Source organism: Terrapene carolina, unplaced genomic scaffold, assembly GCF_002925995.2.
Source record: "Terrapene carolina triunguis isolate 2854851 unplaced genomic scaffold, T_m_triunguis-2.0 Scaffold147, whole genome shotgun sequence".
Lineage (NCBI taxonomy): Eukaryota > Metazoa > Chordata > Testudines > Emydidae > Terrapene > Terrapene triunguis.
Genome location: NW_020664498.1, coordinates 6119323 through 6139186, shown reverse-complemented (window position 1 = coordinate 6139186; position 19864 = coordinate 6119323). Strand labels below are relative to the sequence as shown.

Genomic DNA, 19864 nt, shown 5'->3' with positions numbered 1-19864 from the left:
TTATAAGGAGTTTGGGGAGCAAAGGCAGCTAGAGACCTCCCACCCACTCAGGATGGCATAGTCTACTAGTAAGAGGCCAGTTTTAAAAATTATGTAACCTTCCTGTGACATTGGCAGGGACTATAAACATCCAGAACTAGATTTCAAAAACACGGGGTAGCCCTGACCAAAATAATGCAGTTGACAAGTATGTAGTAATAATTTTAGTTACGATCCTGGTCTCAATTATGCCCACTACAATCATCTAGGAAGTTAGTTCTGAATTAGAAAGCCAGGACAAGACACATGATAAAACCTGAATAAACTGAGACAGTTACATGGTCATGTAAGCATGGCTTAGACACTTACCTTAATTGGTAAAACAGAATGGAAACTATCTGCCTGTCCTCTCCCGCTTCCCCCCACTCCCCACCCCCAGTAAGTAGCAAAATCTGGCCAAAAATTATTTAGGCTATCCAATACTAAAGAGGAGACTTGTCTTGTTTAGCCTAACCAAAAGAAGGTTGAGGGGAGATATGATTTCTCTCTATAAATAAATCAGAGGGATAAATACCAGGGAGGGAGAGGAGTTATTTAAGTTAAGCACTATTGTGGACACAAGAACAAATGGATATAAATTGGCCATCAACAAGTTTATGCTCAAAATTAGAAATTAGTTTCTAACCATCAGAGGAGTGAAGTTCTGGAACAGCCTTCCAAGGGGAACAGTGGGGTCAAAAAAACTAACTGGCTTCAAGACTGAGCTTGGTAAGTTTACGGAGGGGGGGGGGGGTATGATGAGACTGCCTACAATGTCATGTAGCTGATCTGTGATTACTAGCAGCAAATATTTCCAATGTCTGGTGATGGGATGCTAGATGGGGAGGGCTCTGAGTTACTACCGAGAATTCTTTCCCAGGTGTTTGGCTGCTGGGTCTTGTCCACATGCTCAGGGTCTAACTGATTGCCATATTTGGGGTCAGGAAGGAATTTTTCCCTGGGTTGGATTGGCAGAAAATTAGTGTAAATGGTGGAGTCTCTGTAACTTGGGATCTTTAAACCATGAATTGAGGACGTCAGTCACTCAGACGGAGGGTAGGGGTCTGTTACGGGAGTGGGTGGGTGAGGTTCTGTGGCCTGTGATGTACAGGAGGTCAGGACTAGATGATCATGATGATCCCTTCTGGCCTTAAAGTCTATGAGTCTAAGGATATGGACAACTTTGAAGGATCTAACAAATCTAAGTGAAATTAAATTCATTATTGACGTACAAGATAATGAACATAGGAAGGTATAATTTGAAATACTCGTACATTGCTAGATTCTAAATTAACTGTAACCACTCAAGTAAAAGTCTTGAGGGAGCCACTGTGGACAGCTCTATGAAAACCGCTGCTCAATATACAGTGGTGGTTTAAAATAAATAAATAAAAGATAGAAGAAAGAATGGGGCAGAAAATGATACTGAAAATATTACACCTCTACCTCGATATAACGCTGTCCTCGGGAGCCAAAAAATCTTACCGCGTTATAGGTGAAACCGCGTTATATTGAACTTGCTTTGATCCATCGGAGTGCGCAGCCCCGCCCCCCTGGAGCACTGCTTTACCGCGTTATATCCAAATTCGTGTTATATCGGGTCCCATTATATCGAGGTAGAGGTGTATAATGATATTACATTAACAGTCTACCCTCACCAAACTTGCTGAGTTCAATTCCAGTCACTTCCATATAAAGGCAGATAGGAAAGACTGAGACTATTTAGTTTAGAGAGGATATAAATAGGTTTTGGCAGAATTCCGTTTTTATTTTGTTGTCATTTTAATGGCTAATATTGATTATTTTAAGCATTGTTTTATTTTTATTAATTAAAATTTTCACAGTTGCTTGAAATTTTGGAGCTTCAAGCATTTTTTTATTTTTTATCAATTTAAATTTTCACAGTTGCTGAAAATTATTTGGGGGGATTGTCAGATAGTATATGTTGATATTCAAAAACGTAAAGCTTTATAAATGTTAAAATACAAAGTGTCAACATCACATGTCAAAATATACAAAGTACATAAGAACGGCTATAAGGTCAAACCAGTGGTCCATCTAGCCCAGTGTCCTGGCTTCCAACAGCGGCTGGTGCCAGGTGATTCAGAGGAAATGAACAGAACAGGTAATCATCAAGTGATCCATTCCCTATGGTCCACTCCCAGCTTCTGGCAGTCAGAGGCTAGGGACACCAAGAGCATGGCATTGTATCCTTGACCATTTTGGCTAATACCCATTGATGGATCTATCCTCCATTAACTTATCTAATTCTTTTTTGAAGCCCGTTATTGCCAGAGGATGTTGTGAAGGCCAAAACTATGAGTTCCACAGGTTGACTGTGCATTGTGTGAAGAAGTACCTCCTTTTGTTTGTTTTAAACCTGCTGCCTATTAATTTGTTGTGTGATCCCTGGTTCTTGAGTTACGTGAAGTAGTAAATAGCACTTCCTTATTCACTTTCTCCATACCATTCATGATTTTATAATAAATATACTGCATAGTATAGTACATATCCTTAAATCAAACTCTAATAAGTTCTAAAGCAGCATTTTTCTTACTTTGCCTACCTGTAAATTTCTATTATTATTAATAGCAATATCTTTTCATTGGTTTGTATATGTATGGTGAAATTGACATTTACCGATAGAAATTTAATCCTTGCACACCTAGATATAAATAAGAAGGGACATAATGAATGGCACAGAGAAAGCATGTTCATTTTGTTATTGATGCTCTCATAATTTAGATACAAAGGGGCATTCTGTGAAATTGAAAGGCAACATATTTTGTAACTGATGAAAGAAAATACTGTTAACACATTAACTGGTGGAATTCATTGACGTAGAATATCTTTGAGACCAAAAGCTCAGTACTGTAGCATTAAAAAAAATGATTAGACCTGTATATGGATAATGAGAACATTTACATTAGATAAGATTTTAAAAAAGAGGAATAGAAACTCTTGTGCTTCAGCCCATAGGACAACCACCAACAGATGGGATTAGGGAGGATTCCTAAAGGCTGGTCATTCCATAATTGTCAGTTACTGGGTTTCTTGCATCTAAATGAAGCATCTTATACCGGCCACTATCAGAGATAGGATACTGGAATGGATGGACCACTAGTGTGATCTAATTTGGCAATTTCTATGTTCCTACATATATACAATATGGTGTGGAGATTTGTAGTCCCTTGAAAGTGTTTAGAGAAACAGCAAGGACCTGATTCTCCTTGAATTACACTGGTGTAAATCAGCCGTAATTCCATTGAATCAGTGCTGTTACACCAGTATAAAACCTCTGTACGTTGGAAGAGAATCAAGCCCTGAGATTTTCTGAGTTATTCTCTTTCTCATTTTATTTGTAATTTTATGGGGGATAAGGTTAGAATTTAGCCAAAGCACGGAAAATTAATAGAAATTGCCAATTAAGAAATGGTGTGTAATTCTTTCATTAGGCTCTGCATTATAGCAATTGGTATAGCTCCAGTATCACTTCCAAGATTATAGCCAATGGCCTCTTGATACTACATAAACCTTTAAGAGAATGAAGTATTCTTCCTCTTAAAAATCTTTCTCAACAGACAGTGAAGTCTATTTTATTATCTAGTAGTAAGAGGAAAGATCTTTGATCTGCTAATAAAGTCCTAATCTTTCACTGCTCTGCTGTGCTGGTTACAAGAATTTTTTCTCTCTTTCTATTAATAGACGGAAGATATTAAAGAGATAGCCCAGAAGACACAAGCCCTGCCAAAGGTGAACCCTAAAAGGCAACGAATTGTAGTCTTCACCCAAGGGAAAGAGGACACTATAATGGCTACAGGTACCTTTTTTAAGCTGTATTGTTATACAGAATATATACATATTAAATCATGTATTCGTTTTATAAATAATAACTGTCAAATTGTATTCAAAGTACTTGTCTTTCCCTGATTTTATCTTAATAAATGTTTCTCGTATTTTTAACCCCTTAAATGCCCTAACCGTCAGAAGTTATTATTTCACAGTAATGTCTAACAGCTTAGTTATGGATATCTTAAGTTACTTTATAACATAGATCTAAAACATTTCTCCAATTGGTTTTACTCTGCTTTTTATGACTTCAGATTTTATCTGCAAAGCCATCTTTGCTGCAAACAAGAACACGCTATACTTGTTGGGAACAGCTGCTGCAACAGTATAATACATTTAAGCAATTGTGAAAATGAGGAAGTGAAATCCAGCACTAAGTGAATTTCCAGTCTTTTTTGCTTTGAACAGAAAGTCTCACTTCTAGCTTTTCTCAGCTGCCTGCTCTTCCATTCTCAAAAAAATAGGTGGAAAAAGGTGTTCTAGCTGGGATATGAGTAGCCTTTGCTGTTTTGAAATAATGATATGGGACACACAGATTTAAGCATTACAAACATGACTGCCTGCCTTTTAGCGGGCACTTTAATTTGTCCACCTATACTTCCTAGATTAAATAATACAAGTACTGCCACGTGCTATTGCAAGCCATTTTAGTCATTAATTCCTGCACAAGGTAAGGTATTAATTAAGGGTCTGGTTCTGTTAGGTGCTGAGTGCCTCCTGTGAGGCTAGGACTGCAGGATCGGGCTCCAAGTGAATATGTCACTACCTTACAGTTTGTTCTTAGGAGAAATCTAAATTATTTCAGTTTTTTAGATTATTTCTTCTCATAATTTGTTAGCCACAAACTGCTTTCAAACAACACAGGTTCAGAGTTGGATATGTCTGTCTTGTCTTGCAAGCATGACAGCTTTGCTTCCGGAAAATCACTGCAGTATTTGAACGGTCCATATGGAGATGCTCCACTTAAGCTTTGTACGGTTGGCTAAAAAATAGCAGTAAAAATGTTTTTATACATGAGTTAGTAATAATGGTGGTAAACCTACATCTTACATGTAACCCTCCTGTGCTCTTATTTAATTTTCACTGTGTATTTATTTTATTCTTTAAACTGGAGTTGTTAACAAATCCATTAATCCATTCTTTGATATTTTTACAACTGGGAGCTTATTTGAGAACTGACACTTGCTAATCTTAGCTATTTGTTCCCTATGAAAATGAACTTAAATTAGAGAATGCACTTTGTATGCATGATAAATGCAAGATGGATAGAGAGGGTATGCAGTGGTGTCAGCTACAAAAGCAAACATGATAAATGTTAAGGCAGTTTTGAGCCCTGGGATAAACTATTCAGTGCACAAGCATAGCTGAATCTCTTTGCTATGTTGTTATTCATGGCAGCCAAATAAATGTCAATAATAAAAGAGAATTAAAGATTTTCATTTCCCAGAGGCAGTCCTCTAATACAGCTTGATCTTTCATTTCATTTGTAATTCGTTCTCATGTCAGGATGCAATCATTTGCCAGGCTCTGTGTGTCATGTTAAGTCATTTAATAATGATTAAGAACATAAAAATGCTTGGCCTGTGGGGCAATTCTCAAAAGATACCAATTTGTTATTGTCCCCCTCCCCCCCTTCTTGAATATGGATCAGCCTTTTCCCACCTCCTAGCTTTAAACTACTAATGAAGGATAGAAAGAAAATGTGTCCCTTGATTTAGCATATAGTGACACCACAGAATGGCATAGGGCAGTGCTAACACAGTTATTTCAACACTAATTAGGGCTCGTTGTGTTTTAAACCCTGCATTGTAGAGTGTTTGTGATCATTGGAAAGATTGCTGCACTGAACAATATCTGAGTGTACAAATCAAGCCTCTCTTCTTTACTGCATAAAAGACAATTAATACACGTTCACAGGGTCCAGTTGTGGTGAAGTTTATTCTAATACCTTTCTGAAGAGATCAGATATTCAGGAAGAGTTTGGTCAGAGGTTAAAAGAATATTTGCAAGGAAAAGGAGGCAGTTAGCCAACCATGGGTTTGAACATGCTAGTGGAGAGCTCCTACTTTAGACTGCAATTAAATAACCTTTTGTCAGGTTTTGACCAGCTGAGCATGACAAAAGGAACTTCCTGGTTACTAGGTCAAAGAGAGATGCCTAAAAGCAATATAAACATGAAAAAATTAATTTCTCCCACCCTATCTCAGGGCTTCAGCATCCATGCAACAGACTCTGCTACTTCTATCCCTTCTTCCCTTGCTGCCATTAACCATCCTGAAACAGTTATTGAACAGATCACTTAAAGTGTCCTTGAATTCTCTTTATGCCAACATGGGGAAAAAATTATCACCTTCATCCACAGGAGCTTTGGGAGGACACCTGTTATCAGTTCTAGTCTCCTTTGCCACAATGGACTCCAGCTGCCAGGCTGGCAGGAAAAATTGCAGGGAAAGTTTTGTTGAGCTCTGGCCTGCAGCATGCTCAGGGTACTGTCTGAGGGTGAAGCAGACTGAATTGAGATACCAGCCTCTAACAACACTCTGTTGAGCATGTGCAAATGACAATTTTCATTGACTTCTCACTTGGCTGTGATATGGTTGCATTTTCATGGGGGACAACAAAAGGTGTATCTCTCTGTTGCAAGGGGGAACAACTCCACCAAATTTCACATTTGCTCCAAAGCATGGAACTTCTCAACATAATGACTGTAAGAATTAACCTTGGCAAAACACCACTTTTCCTCCTAACGTTCTCAGAAACAACTGAACCATTTTTGCTGAAACTTTCAAAGGAAAAAAAAAATAGCCTGAGGCAGATATCTGGCACAAGAAAAATGTCAGCCAAAATGGTTCAAGTTAGGCAAAGTTATAAGCAACTGAACACAGGGACTTAGGGATTGTGTACTTGGGGAAATTTACCAGCAGAACTATACTATACCAGCATAGTACTGCCAGTAAATTTCATCATGTTAGACAAGCCCTTATTTTGGAAAGTGTTAGGCAACTTTAACTATAGGTATTACTGCAAGCTTCCACACATAAAAACAAGACATTCGGTGATACCTTTCAGTATTGATCACATTATGAAAAGCAGACCAAAATGAAAGCAGAAAGTTGAATAAACAAAATTGTGGCCTCTAGAAAAACCAAGTTGTTCATAGTTACTATTTGCTGTCCATAAATAATAAAAGTTGGGGATATACAAATGGCGTTACTAGGTATTTCTGTGAAGGTGATTGTACAATGTGTTTTGGGTTTATTATCATAAATATTTGTGGGAATGGTTTGATGTTTTTTCAACATTTGGTTTATTTGAAAGTTCTCCCACATGAGAACAGATGAGGCAATGTTCTTGATTTAATTGAGATATCAGATTGCATCCATTAATATATAGTTGAGTAATTTTTTGTACATACTATCATATGAGCTAGTGGCAGCGAATCCTGACAGTTAAAAATGTCCAGGTTGCCTCCGTTTGCTAACGCGGGTATTGATCCAGAAGTATGCCTGATTCAATCAAAATGAGCCTTTTAGTTGTTGCCCAAAGGAAGCTCTGCAGCTGTGGAGGTTGCCTTATTGACTGAAGAAAAGAAATGCTACCTTATATATTTAGCAGAGGTCTCTTTCCAGGAGGCAACTATCAGACCTCTCTCAACCTAATCAATATATATGGGAAGGGTGCTCTTGGAAATGATGCTCAGCGAGTCCCACGATATCCTAATGCAGGGGAAGGACTTGGTAGTGACCACTGCCCACATGCACTTCTTGCTCGAGACCTATGCCAGTGAACGACCTGCACAATAGCTGCCTGAAGTGCTTGGGGGAAGCTCACACAAAGGACCAGTGCCAGATTTGCAGGGAGTTCAAGCCTAGGGTGAGGAAGGATAGGGAGGCAAGGCTGACATTCCTGCTGATGGAGGCAGCACTCAGGCCACCATTGGAGTCATCCCTGTCTGACTCAGTGCTGCAACTTCAGTGAGAAGCGCACCTCCAGCTTTAGCATAATCCTGGCACCACTATCCCTCGCCTGTACTGAGGAAGAAATACAAAACTTCCAGAGAAGCCCTGACCAGGGCAAGGTCTTCACTCTCGAAGTCTGGTAAGAGGAGCAAGAAGGAGTGATGGAGATTGCACCTGAAACCTCCAAATCAGTGCCTAAATTGGCTCAGTCAGCTCCAGCGCCACAACGAGCAATGTCGAGACCAATGCCGTAAGTGGCACCATCAACTTCTTCAGCACCAAGACAAGAGACCGTCTCAGTGCCGACTACTCCAGAGGAGTTTGCAGCGGCAAGAAATCTGTCTCTTGGTGTCTGTGTCTCCTTCCTTACATGAGTCTGATCCCTCAGCACCACTGCCCTGTCCACCAGTGATTCAAACTCCGATACCCAGTTGGCTGCTTCTTGGACAGGCAGGCCTCGGTCCCATCCAAGGGCAAACCAGCAATGATGGCATCGCTCTGCCCATTGCCAGGCTCTTGGCACCGGTCCCCGGCCCCGACTGGATCAGCCCCACCATGGTCAGATAACCCACTTGTGTTCTCTACGGATTCAGGGTCTGTGGTCCTCAAAGGACTTAGCTTTACACATCAGTGTCCAAGAACTGAAAGCTGTCACACAGGTGTGCCAAGTATTTCTATCGCTGATCAGGGGAAGCAGCCTGTTAGTCCTCACAGACAACATGGTAGCAATGTTTTACTTCAACAAGCAGCGGGGAGCCCGCTCTTCTCCTCTCTGTCAAGAAGTAACTCTACTCTGGGAGCTCTGCAATACCAGCACAATAGAGCTAGAAGCATCTTACTTGCCAGGGTACAGAATGACCTAGCAGACCACCTGAGCAGATCATTTATGAGTCGTTGCTTCGCTCAGATGTGGCTAGATACATATTCCAGTGGTGGGGGTTTCCCCAAGTAGACCTGTTTGGGACAAAGTCCAACAAAAAGTGTCAGCAATTCTGCTCCCTAGGGAATCACAGCCAAGGTTCTATAGTAGATGCCTTTTTACTGATGTGGTCAGGTAGGCTCCTTTGTTTTCTCCCAGATCTGCATATTCACAGGGTATTACTAAAAAAGACAGGACTGCGCCAAAGTCAGACTTGTAGCCCCAGCATGGGCCCATCAGCACTGGTTCTCCACTTTCCTGGAGCTATCAGTGACACTTCCAATTTCACTTCCAGTAGACTTGAACCTAATCTCTCAGGATCATGGTCGCCTACTCCACCCAAGCCTACAATCCCTTCACTTAACTGTATGGATGCTCCATGGCTAGACACTAGAGAGTAGACCTGATCAAAAGATGTTCAAGAGAGCCTGCTAAATAGTAAAAAGTCTTCTACAAGAGCTACTTACCTATCTAAATGGAAACATTTTTCCATATGATCTTACCAGGACAGAGTGTCACTGACCAGTTCTTCAGTTAAGCATATTCTGGACTACTTCTTGTACCTGAAACACCAAGGTTTAGCAGTTCACTCAATCAAGGTACATCTGGCAGCTACTTCAGCATTCCACCCTAAAATGGACAGTCGATCTACTTTGTCCAATCCATAAGGTTTTTTTTAAAGGCTTAGTTAAATTACACCAATGGGTGCAAGACTCCGTTTCCCCCTGGGATCTACACTTAGTATTCTCAAGACTTATGGATTCCTTGATTGAACCATTGGCTACCTGCTCTCTGCTGCATCTGTCAATGAAGGTGAAATTTTTGGTGGCCATTGCCTCTGCCATAAGAGTAGGGGAGCTGCAGGCATTAATGTTGGGGCCTCCATACATGATTCCTTTTAAGGACACAGTTTACCTACATCCTCATCCAACGTTCATCCCAAAGGTGTTTTTTTCTTTCCACATCAACCAGACAGTTTATTTGCCAGTATTTTATCCAAAGCCACATATGAGCAGGGAAGAAGAGTGATTCCATAACTTGGACATCAGGAGAGCCTTAGTGTTTTACCTAGACAGAACCAGGCACTTTTGTAAATCCTCCCAGCTGGTCATAGCAGTGACCGGACAGAATAAAAAGTCAATCCGTCTCCATCCAGAGGATTTCTTTCTGGATCACATCCTGTATAAGCACATGCTATGACTTGGCTAACATTGCTCTACCTGACAGAGTCACAGCTCATTCAATGAGGTTGCAGTCAACCTCAGCAGCCTTTCTTGCACAAGTTCCAATTGCAGATGTTTATAGAGCAGCAACCTGGTCCCCTTGGTCCACACATTTGCTTCCCACTATGCTGTGGCTCAAGACTCCAGAGACTTAGCTAGGGTTGGACAAGTTGTTTTCCAATCTTTATTGAAATATACTCTGATCCCACCTCCTGTTCTTACAGCTTGTGAGTCACCAAGAGTAGAATGCACATTGCAATCACCCGAACATGAAGAAATGGTTACTAGCCTGTTCTGTAACTGTTGTTCTTCAAGATGTGTTGTACATGTCCATTCCATGACCTACCCTCCTGCCCCTCTACTTTGGAGTTCCAGCAACAAGGAACTGAGTGGGGCTAGTGGCAGCTAGGGCAGTGGTGCACAGCAGGAGGGGGAGCTCTTGCCTCCCAACAGGTACCACAAAGAGAAAAAGTTTCCAACACCAAAAGTGGAATGCATGTGTGCAACACATCTTGAAGCACAATTACAGAACAGGTTAGTAACCGTTTTTTGTCAGTTCTCCCAAATTTATGGAGTATTATTATTATTTTATTGTTATTATTGTAGTGCCTAGGAGCCTCAGTCATGGACCAGGCCCTCCTTGTACTAGGCGCTGTACAAACATGGAACAAACCAGACTGTTCAAGGTGATTTGGTCTCTTGCTACAAGACCCAACTATGCTCAGTTACACAGATTTCTATTAAATGCTACCTGATAGTGTGGAGCTTCCAGCTTCTTCTCAAACCCCAAAATTCTAATTAAGTGTGTGTGCCCCCATCAGCCCCACATCTGCCTGTCCTTCAGCAATTAATTATGTGTGTCCCCCCCAGCCCTCTCATCAACTTCGATTGCCAGCCACACATCAGTATAATTCTGCCCCTCCTATAGCTCCAGGGTTCTTCATTCCCCTCTCCCAGGTCTGGGGGGTCAGCTGTAACAAGGTCCTCTTTTTGTTCCAAGGCCTGATGTTAGAGAGCTGACCCATTTTTCACAAGAGGGGAGAGGGGAGCAGAGGCATCCTAAGTGACTGATCTCTTTCTGTCCCCTCCCCTGTTGTGAAAATGGTATCTGCTGTTCCTTTTTCCCTTCTCCCCTACCTAAAACTCCTCTCTGCTCCTGATGGGTGGGGGAGGGCTGCCTGCAGCTGCTCTGGTTGGCTGTTCTTCCCCAGGAGGCAGGGTAGTTGGCCAGTAAGAGGAGGGTTTCCCCTTGGCAAGGCTATAAATTACATGAAGGCTGGAGCTTCTTGTAGCATCACCAGACTGGTTCCAGCAGCATTAAAATTGAGTTACTTACAATAAATTCATGAGGTTCCAGCACTGTGGAACAGATATCGCCAAGACTCTCCAGTTCTTGAGAATCACACTCCAGGTCCTTCACAATACCAGTGCTGCCAACTCTCTCGATTCCTTTGCAAATAACACACTTTGGCAGGGGCTGGAGCTCATTTGGCAATGATGAGTAGTTCCAGCTTCCTCACAGATTTCAGCCCTGCCTGAGGGGGAAAAGTGTAGTGTAGGTATAATCAGTGAGTCTTTTCTGATTGGTTGGAGTACTTTCTAGTTTACTCATAGTTATTACTGATTATGCTTATTTTGTATTTCTCTTGCTTTTCGGGCTTAAATGAGTTCCTGCAGAAATAATTTTATTTTTAAATTAAAAGTAATAGCAGTAACTGAGTAGTTCTTTGAAATCATGGTTACAAATTGAGATTTAATTAAAGTGGCATATTTGTAAATGTTTTTGATGTGTAATTATAGCTTATAAGAGGTTATTATTCTTCAAAAATTCAATCATAAACAATATAAATGTCTGGTGCACAGGGTTCTGAGAAGGCACATCAGTACTAGGGATGTAAAATATTAAACGGTTAACCAGTAAGCATTAGTCTTACAGTTAACCCACCCTAACTGTTAACCCCCAGCCCCGGGCCAGCCAGAGCAGCCCCATCCGCGCTGCTGACCCCAGCTCCAGGCCGGCCGACCCCAGCCCCAGCCACGCCAGCCAGCTGACCCCAGTCCCGGGCTGTGCCAGCTGGAGCAGGCCCAGCCCCTCTCCCTTTAATCGGTTAACCGGTTAAATGATATAATTTTAATCGTTTACATGGTTAACTTTTAAAACGATATTTACATCCCTAATCAGTACTGACTGGATCTCCTGTCACACGTCATGCCTAAGTAGTTACTTTCCCATTAGTAGGACAGCAGACTCTCATCTAGATTCATGTGCTCTCCACCTAGTAACTTGCTTGGTAAAAGACTAGAAGGAATTTTACTTCTCTGCCAATAAATAGAAAAGAGATGGGGGGGCTCTTTAGAAAACACATCTACATAAATACTCTCTTCAACTGTATCCAATATTAAAATTATGATTGTTTGGCCTCTTCAGGCCTTAGTTAATTTCTCTAACACCTAAAATCCTTGTAGGTTCCTTCTCACTTCCAGTCAAGAGCCTGTGGGACAATACTCCAGGATTTTATTTTATTTTAATATCTGATTTGCTTCTGCACAGATTTGTACATTGTGGGACAGCTAATGTAAAATGGCCTAGCTTCATTGAAGTCAATGGAACTAGACCTATATACATCAGCTGTAGGTCTTGGTACCACCTCTTGTAGTTGAATAGTAAAAATAACTCTTTGAGCTTATTAAAGATTCTGTAGCACATCCAGCTTGGGGAATTACATGATGCTTGCTTAAATGGAATTTTTTTCCTGCTGATGCACAATTGGCTATATGTATTCTGTGTAATATATTTGTTTGTTTGTTTGCCTTCCTCTAAATCATCAGAGATTCACTGTAGCTGGAGACGGGACACTAGACAGGATTGACTGGTACTCTGAGGTACTACTGAGAATCCTCTTTCTAGATGTTCGGCTGGTGTGTTTTGCTCACATGCTTAAGTTCACTGCTGCTTATAGATTTGGGGTCAGGAAAGAATTTCACCCCAGATCAGACTGTCTGGGGCCTTGGGGGATTTTCACCTTCTTCTGCAGCATGGTGTGTGGCTCACCTGTTGGGATCATCTGGGCATATCTCACCTAATCAATTCCCTGACAATGCAGGGGCCTTGGGCTTTGCTGGCACCTTGGTTTCTCCCATTCTCTCCTGGAGGTATACAGGTTAGTTTCCTGAATACTGAAATGCTTCAGTCAAGCTAAGGTCTTTGAGTTTACTAAAGGGGCATCTGAGTGATAATCAATGGCCTGTGATATAGAGGAAATCAGACTAGATGATCTAATGGTCACTTCTAGCCTTAAACTCTATGAAACATCTATAAAACTGTGAAATTCCCCCTGCAATTCCACTGGATGTGTTATTCTTCACTTCCTGTCCTAAAATGGTTGCTTATCGTTATTATTTATCAGGTTTACTCTTACTTATAAACTGCCATATTGTAAGTGTGATAGCACTTACCAGAGCTTTAGACAGGTCCCTTCCTCAAGAATCTTACAATTTAAGGTCCATCCCTCAAGAAGTTTACAATTGACATCGGATGGTTGCAATGCAACAAATTAAAGGATGAGTCCAGAGAGTATGAGCAGGCAGAGGAGTTGTTGGTCATCAATGGAAAGCTAGGCAAAAAGAGTGTTTTAAGAGAGATTTTAAGGTAGGGATGGTCTATAAGAAAAAGATTGTTTAATGGTAGGGGGTAGTATGGGGAAAAAGTAGAGAGCAAAGAGAAATAGAAGGGAACAAAGGGAGAACTAAGAAGAAAGGACTGGACTGGGTATAGAGTCTGGGAGAGGTTTATGAGAAAATGAGTAGGCAGAAAAGGGCTGTCGGGGGTTTAAATTAGATGTATCAAGGTAGATGAAGCAGGTACAGAGTAACAAGAGAGGATGGTGATTTTTAGCAGTAGTATTTTGACATTATGTATTGTTCCTGTGTCCTATTTAAACAACTATCACATTATCATGAGTAGTTCATTGGAGGGTGACATGATTTGTGTATGTACATTAATTACGTATGGGTATGGATATTTGTCATATCTATATGTGCACTGTAACATTTGTCAGTATCAAATGCTGTGAAATGTACTTCCTTTTCAGGGCTGCTCGTGACACTTTTAAACAAATTGCTTTTGGTCAGATACATTTTATGTGTGGGCTCAGCCCAAGGGAAAATCTTTTGGAAAATCTGAGCACAATCAATTCAGCAGTGGAAAACACACTTTTCAATTGAAATATTTGCATAATTAAAAAACAGCTGAAGCTACAAACTTTAAACTTGTCCTGTTTTATGGTTTTAATAGAGGAAAGAAAAACAATCCCAGTTTGAAGAAAGTCACGTCGGTATTTTTAAAGTTATGACTGATGAAATTTGGCATATTCAGGCATGAATATTAGAATTTTCCATTCATTTTTCCCAGTGTTTTTAAGACCACCTCTGTTAAGGGCATGTTGCTTATGGGCTCCTTTATTAGGAAAACTACAGTTAAGGTTGGATGTGTTTTTAAAGATTCAAGCATTCAGACCATGTTAGGTAAGCCCTATTGAGTTAATGATGCTTCAGTTAAGGCCACTTCATCTTGGGCTGGATGCATCAGTTAAGAATGTGTTTTCAAATGCAGTAGCAACATCAGGGAGTATTTAAATTTCAATAGGTGCGCTAAGGCATCTTTAAAGCAATTTAGCAGAGCTTTTTCCTCTTAAAAAGCTTATGTAAATTAAATGGAAAAGCTAGTATTTATGCAACATTAAGATTAAGATATCAAGTGCTCCAAAGTCAGGAAATTCTATTTGTTAACTCTGTCACATTGTAAGTATGTAATAATTTCTATTCCTGTTTTCCTTGTTAAATGTGACCCTGTATATTAGTACTTGTTATTTAATCTATATCATAAAATAAGCCAGATATGCTATGTGGCCATGTTAACATTTTGGCAGTTAAACCTTTCAGCATTTCCTGATTTGAGTGCTTGCTTTCCCAATCTTTAATGTTGCAGTAAGACTAGGTTTTACAGGTAGGCCCCAATCCTGAACCATTTATCCATGTAAGTAACTTTTATACATGCTAGTAGTCCCATTGAGTTAATATAGGTAAGAAAATAAGGAACTGAATCTAGAATATTTAGTTTTAATGCATAAATGTGTTTATAATTCATAAGTCTAAATATATGTTTGATTAGGGCCAGATCTTGATCCTATTTGAAGTCAATCACAAATATGCATAGTATTAACTTATGAATCATGGAACTCCCTCCATTTTAGAAGGATGTGTTGCAGCCTTAAATATTTTCAGAAGGTTTTTTTTTATTTTAACTTAATTTCTTAGAAATCTTATAGAAATTTTGCAAGATAGAGAATTGAAGGAACAGTTGTAACTTAATCACAATGTTATGATACAATAAGCTTTGGCTGGGAATCAAGAGGAGTTGTTGGTGTTCAAGCATGCAATGAGCTCTTACTAGAGGTCAATAGGTTTTCTTTGACAGGTAATACTATAAACATTGCCCAGCATGATGCTTGTAAGCTTATCTATAAAACACAGAGGCATTTATCACTGTTGATTTTATTGGCATTTTGTGCTAAGTCTGTTTTTAGCCCATCTTTCCATAGGTTACTATAGATTTGGTGTTCTGAACTCAAATAGCGAACCAAAGTTTTTCTCTTCAGCAGGGCCGGCTCTAGGCACCAGCAAAGCAAGCAGGTGCTTGGGGCGGCAAATTTGCAGGGGCACAAGAATCCGGCATGGGAGCTGAGAACCAACAGGGAGCCCTGGGAGCTGTAGTTCCTTGGTTAGCTCCCTGCCTATAGAGCCAGCCCAGGAGCAGGGAAAGAACTTCATTTCCCAGCATTCCCTCGGCCGCAATAAACAGGAAAGGGAAGGAGTGTGGAACTGAAATCTGCAGCTTGCTGTAAATGGTAGGGACAGAGCCAGCTCTAGGTTTTTTGTCGCCCCCCACCCCAGCCCTGGGCTCCCCCCGCACTCCTGTGTTGCCCCAGCCCTGGACTCTCCCCCGCCCACACCCCCTGCTGCCCCAGATCTGGCCCCCACCTGCACCCCCCTGCTGCCCCAGCCCTGGGGGCTCTCCCCCCACCCGCATCTCCTGCCACCCCAGCCCTGGCCCCCACCCGCACCCTCTGCCGCCCCAGCCCTGGGCTCTCCCTCCACCCGCATCTTCTGCCACCCCAGCCCTGGGCTCTTCTCCCCCCTGCACCCGCACTCCCTTCCGCCCCAGCTCTGGCCCCCACCTGCACCTCCTGCCACCCCAGCCCTGGGCTCTTCCCCTCCGCACACACACCCGCACCTCCTGCCGCCCCAGCCCTGGGCTCTCCCCCAAAGAAAGAATTGGGTTGACTAAATGGACATTGCACCTGTCTATCTGAAGCCTAGCAAGGCAGGTACGTGGATCCCACTAGAATTTAAAATGAAAAGTAAGGGAGGGGAGGCTCTACAAGACTGGGCAGCTTTAGATGCAGTACCAGGCATGTAGGAGGATTTACACTTCTGAGCCATGGAAGCAGAAATTGACTTTTCTTTTCCAGATTTAGCTAATATTCAGAAAGGGAATCCAGCACCTGCCTTCCAGATTTGAACACCCTCAAAATTCAGGAGTGCTCAAGCTCAATTTGGGCAGCTGTTACTTCATTTCTCCCAAATCAAATATACTGATCCACTGTAACTTGCTGTAGAAAAAGTAGAATAAATTGAGCAAGAAATGCTTCCCAGTGGTTATTAGGACTGGAATTGCTATTTTCAACAGCCATTGCTTTTTTTTATTATTATTATTATTATTATTATTATTTAAGTTTTAGTTTTAGTTGTTTAAAAGGAAGACAGTGATATTGCATTGGCAAATTCCCCATAGAAACAAAGAATGGAACAAAAGAATAATAAAGGCACCTCAACTTTTCCTCATTTATGTAGGACAGTCTTATAATATGCATCCAGATAGCCTTCAATCACACAAGCTGAAAATTGTTCCACTTTACTGCAGTTCTGTAACCATATGGGAACCAATCCTGTCTGTGTTCTGTGCACATCCAAAATTCCTGCTGGATGACCCGCCCTGGGAGCGAGTTACCAGTGACCCAGGGCTGGGGCGGCAGGAGAGTGCAGTGGGGGAGGCAGCCAAATTTTTTTTTGCTTGGGGCAGCAAAAAACCTACAGCCGGCCCTGCTCTTCAGTTATGGTGGATTTCATGCTCAGCCTTCGGGAAAGCAGGAAAATCCCAGTTATCCAGTATACCATTCAGTCTTGCTATATTTGGGTTGCACACAATTGGGAGACTTGTTGGCCCTAGGAAATGTTGGATGTTCAAAGTGTTGTGCGTCAAGATTGGAAAAACAGGTACACTGTAATATATAAAAATGTGGGGGGGGGGTTGTTTGTTTTTTTGCCTATTCACAAATACAGTGACAAGTTTCCAGTACTTTGTGTATAGCAGGGGTCAGCAATCTTTCAGAAGTGGTGTGCCAAGTCTTCATTTATTCACTCTAATTTAAGGTTTCGCATGCCAGTAATATATTTTAACGTTTTTAAAAGGTCTCTTTCTAGAAGTCTATAATATATAACTAAACTATTGTATGTAAAGTAAATAAGGTTTTTAAAATGTTTAAGAAGCTTAATTTAAAATTTAATTAAAATGCAGATCTTATCAGTTTAGTGTGATCCTTGCCCTTGCTTTTCCTTGCTGAGTTTTCCAATGTCTGGTACGTATTTGGATACTTTAAGCTGCACACAGGCTTCTGAGTGATCAGTTGTTAACCGGCTCCAATAGGCACAGAGGACAGATTTCATGTGTGAAAATACCTGTTCACACAAGTACAGTGAATGTGGATCCAAATGCTGAAAGCATTGCAAACGCAATTTCTGCAAACAGTTACATTTCACTGGCAGGGACGTCCAGCAGGTCAGAATAGAGGCCCCATGATCTCTCTTGGTAGCTTCAAGTGCACTCTGCAAATCTCCAAACTTTGATGTTCACAATTTTGAGTTTTTTAACTGAATGAGCTGCATTTCGAAATCTTCAACACCCATCCACTGAAATACAGACAAATCCAAGTCACTTTCATTGATCTTTTCAGGTTTAATTAGAAAAGAAAGCATTGGGTTAAATCGCTGGAAATTTTGAAATCTGTCAGAAAATTCTGATTCCAGTTCTTGCATGTACATTCTAATCTCAACGTCAAATGCAGTGCGCTGTTCCACGTGGCGTGATTGTGATGTAAGCAGCAAGTCAAGACTTAAAAATATGCCAGTACAGTGGCGCTGGAACAATTTTTAAGGTGGGGGTACTAAGCTGCACCCCTTCTTGCCCCTGTCTGCACCCCTCACTGCCCCAGGCTGGGGCCAGTGGGCCACAGCGGGGGCGGCTACAGAGTCGCAGGCTGGCGGCCAGGACCCCAGGCCAGCAGCAGAGCCCCCCGAACCAGTGGCTGGGACCCGGGGCCAGCAGCGGGCTGAGCAGGGCCAGAGGACGTAACCCCAGCTGGCAGGGGGCCGGCATCCCAGGCCAGCAGCAGAGCCCAGGACCCGGGCAGTGTGAGTGCCACTGAAAATCAGCTTGCGTGCTGCCTTTGGCATGCATGCCATAGGTTGCCTACCCCGATGTATAGCAAAGCAAAATAAAGATCTAGTTAACTGTTCTTCTGATCTGAAAAACAGAAAACTTTGAACATACAATGAATAGTTGGTAAAGAGACATAAAACACCATCCATGCTCCAGAGGTCCTATTCTAATTTTATTTAAATTACTTTCTTTCAATTGTTCTAAAATACTGTTGTTTAGGAAAACATCAAGCACAAGTTAATGATGAAAATCAGCAATTATGAGTTAATGAAAGACAAGGCTGGCAGTATGTGTGTGTGATTGGCACTCACCAGGATGCTCTGTGAGAGAGGCTGCTTAAGAATTTTACTAGAAAGCACAAACTGCTACGTTATTAAACCTTAAATTTCTGGACACTGATATCTTCTTGGACTAATAATTATGTTTCAAAGAATGCATAATACTTAATAATTTTTTGAATTTTTCTAGCAACTTCCAAAGTATTCAGTGGTTTACAGCCATGAATTAGGCATCAAAATAAGCTTGTGAGGTAGAAAGGTATTATTAGCCCCATTTTACCAAAGTAGAAACTGAAGCACAGAGAGGTTCAAGTGTAGTTCTCCACTTGCAGAGAGGATGAGAGAACAAATGACGTGACAGATATTAGTCATGTTACTTAATGCACTGCTGGAAGGTGTTCAGATACTGTGGTGAGGAGTGCAGTATAAGCACCTATATAGAATAGAATACTTTTACGCTGAAAAAAGGCTCTGTGGGACCTCCCATGTTAGTTGTGTCTGAATAATTCCATATCAAATTTGTTCAGGTTAAATTAATGATATCTTTTTCTAACTGTCAGCCCTACCTATTTAACCTAACAACTAAGAAGCAAACTGGGAAATCTCCTTTTCACAAATCATCACTAAAGCTAAGTTTTTGTCACTGTTATTTTTAGTAAAAGTCACGGACAGATCATGGGCAATAAACAAAAATTCACAGAGCCGGTGACCTGTCCATGACTTTACTAAAATTAACCAGGGGGCAGGGCTAGGTAGGAGGGAGGAATGGAGTCCCCTGGGTGGCAGACTGACAGGCTGAGCCCCCTACCATGGTGGGGGCACAGCCCCGGCTCTAGTGGCTGCAGCAGGGGGGTACAGCCACGGGGGGCACACAGCCCCCGCTACGGAGCTAGCTGCAGCTTCAGGAAGGGGCTGCAGGCCCCGCCAAGTCCTGGCCACAACCGGGGTGGGGCACGCACAGCCCTGGGAAGCCATGAGGGGGGTGCATGGCCCCTGCTGCAGCAGCCGGGGAGGGTCGTACGGCTCCAACTGCAGCGGCGAAAGCTGTGGGGCTGGGGCGC

At 41.7% G+C, this 19864-nt stretch overlaps 1 protein-coding gene across 2 annotated transcripts in view; it reads left to right on the top strand.

The window, feature by feature from the left end:
• Positions 1-19864, top strand: part of LOC113406877 (adenosine kinase) — a 579784-nt gene that overhangs the window by 504950 nt on the left and 54970 nt on the right. For both annotated transcript variants that reach the window (XM_026653709.1, XM_026653710.1), the window contains exon 9: positions 3724-3838. In XM_026653709.1, the coding sequence (XP_026509494.1) occupies positions 3724-3838 (115 nt within the window). The remainder of the gene's footprint in view (positions 1-3723; positions 3839-19864) is intronic.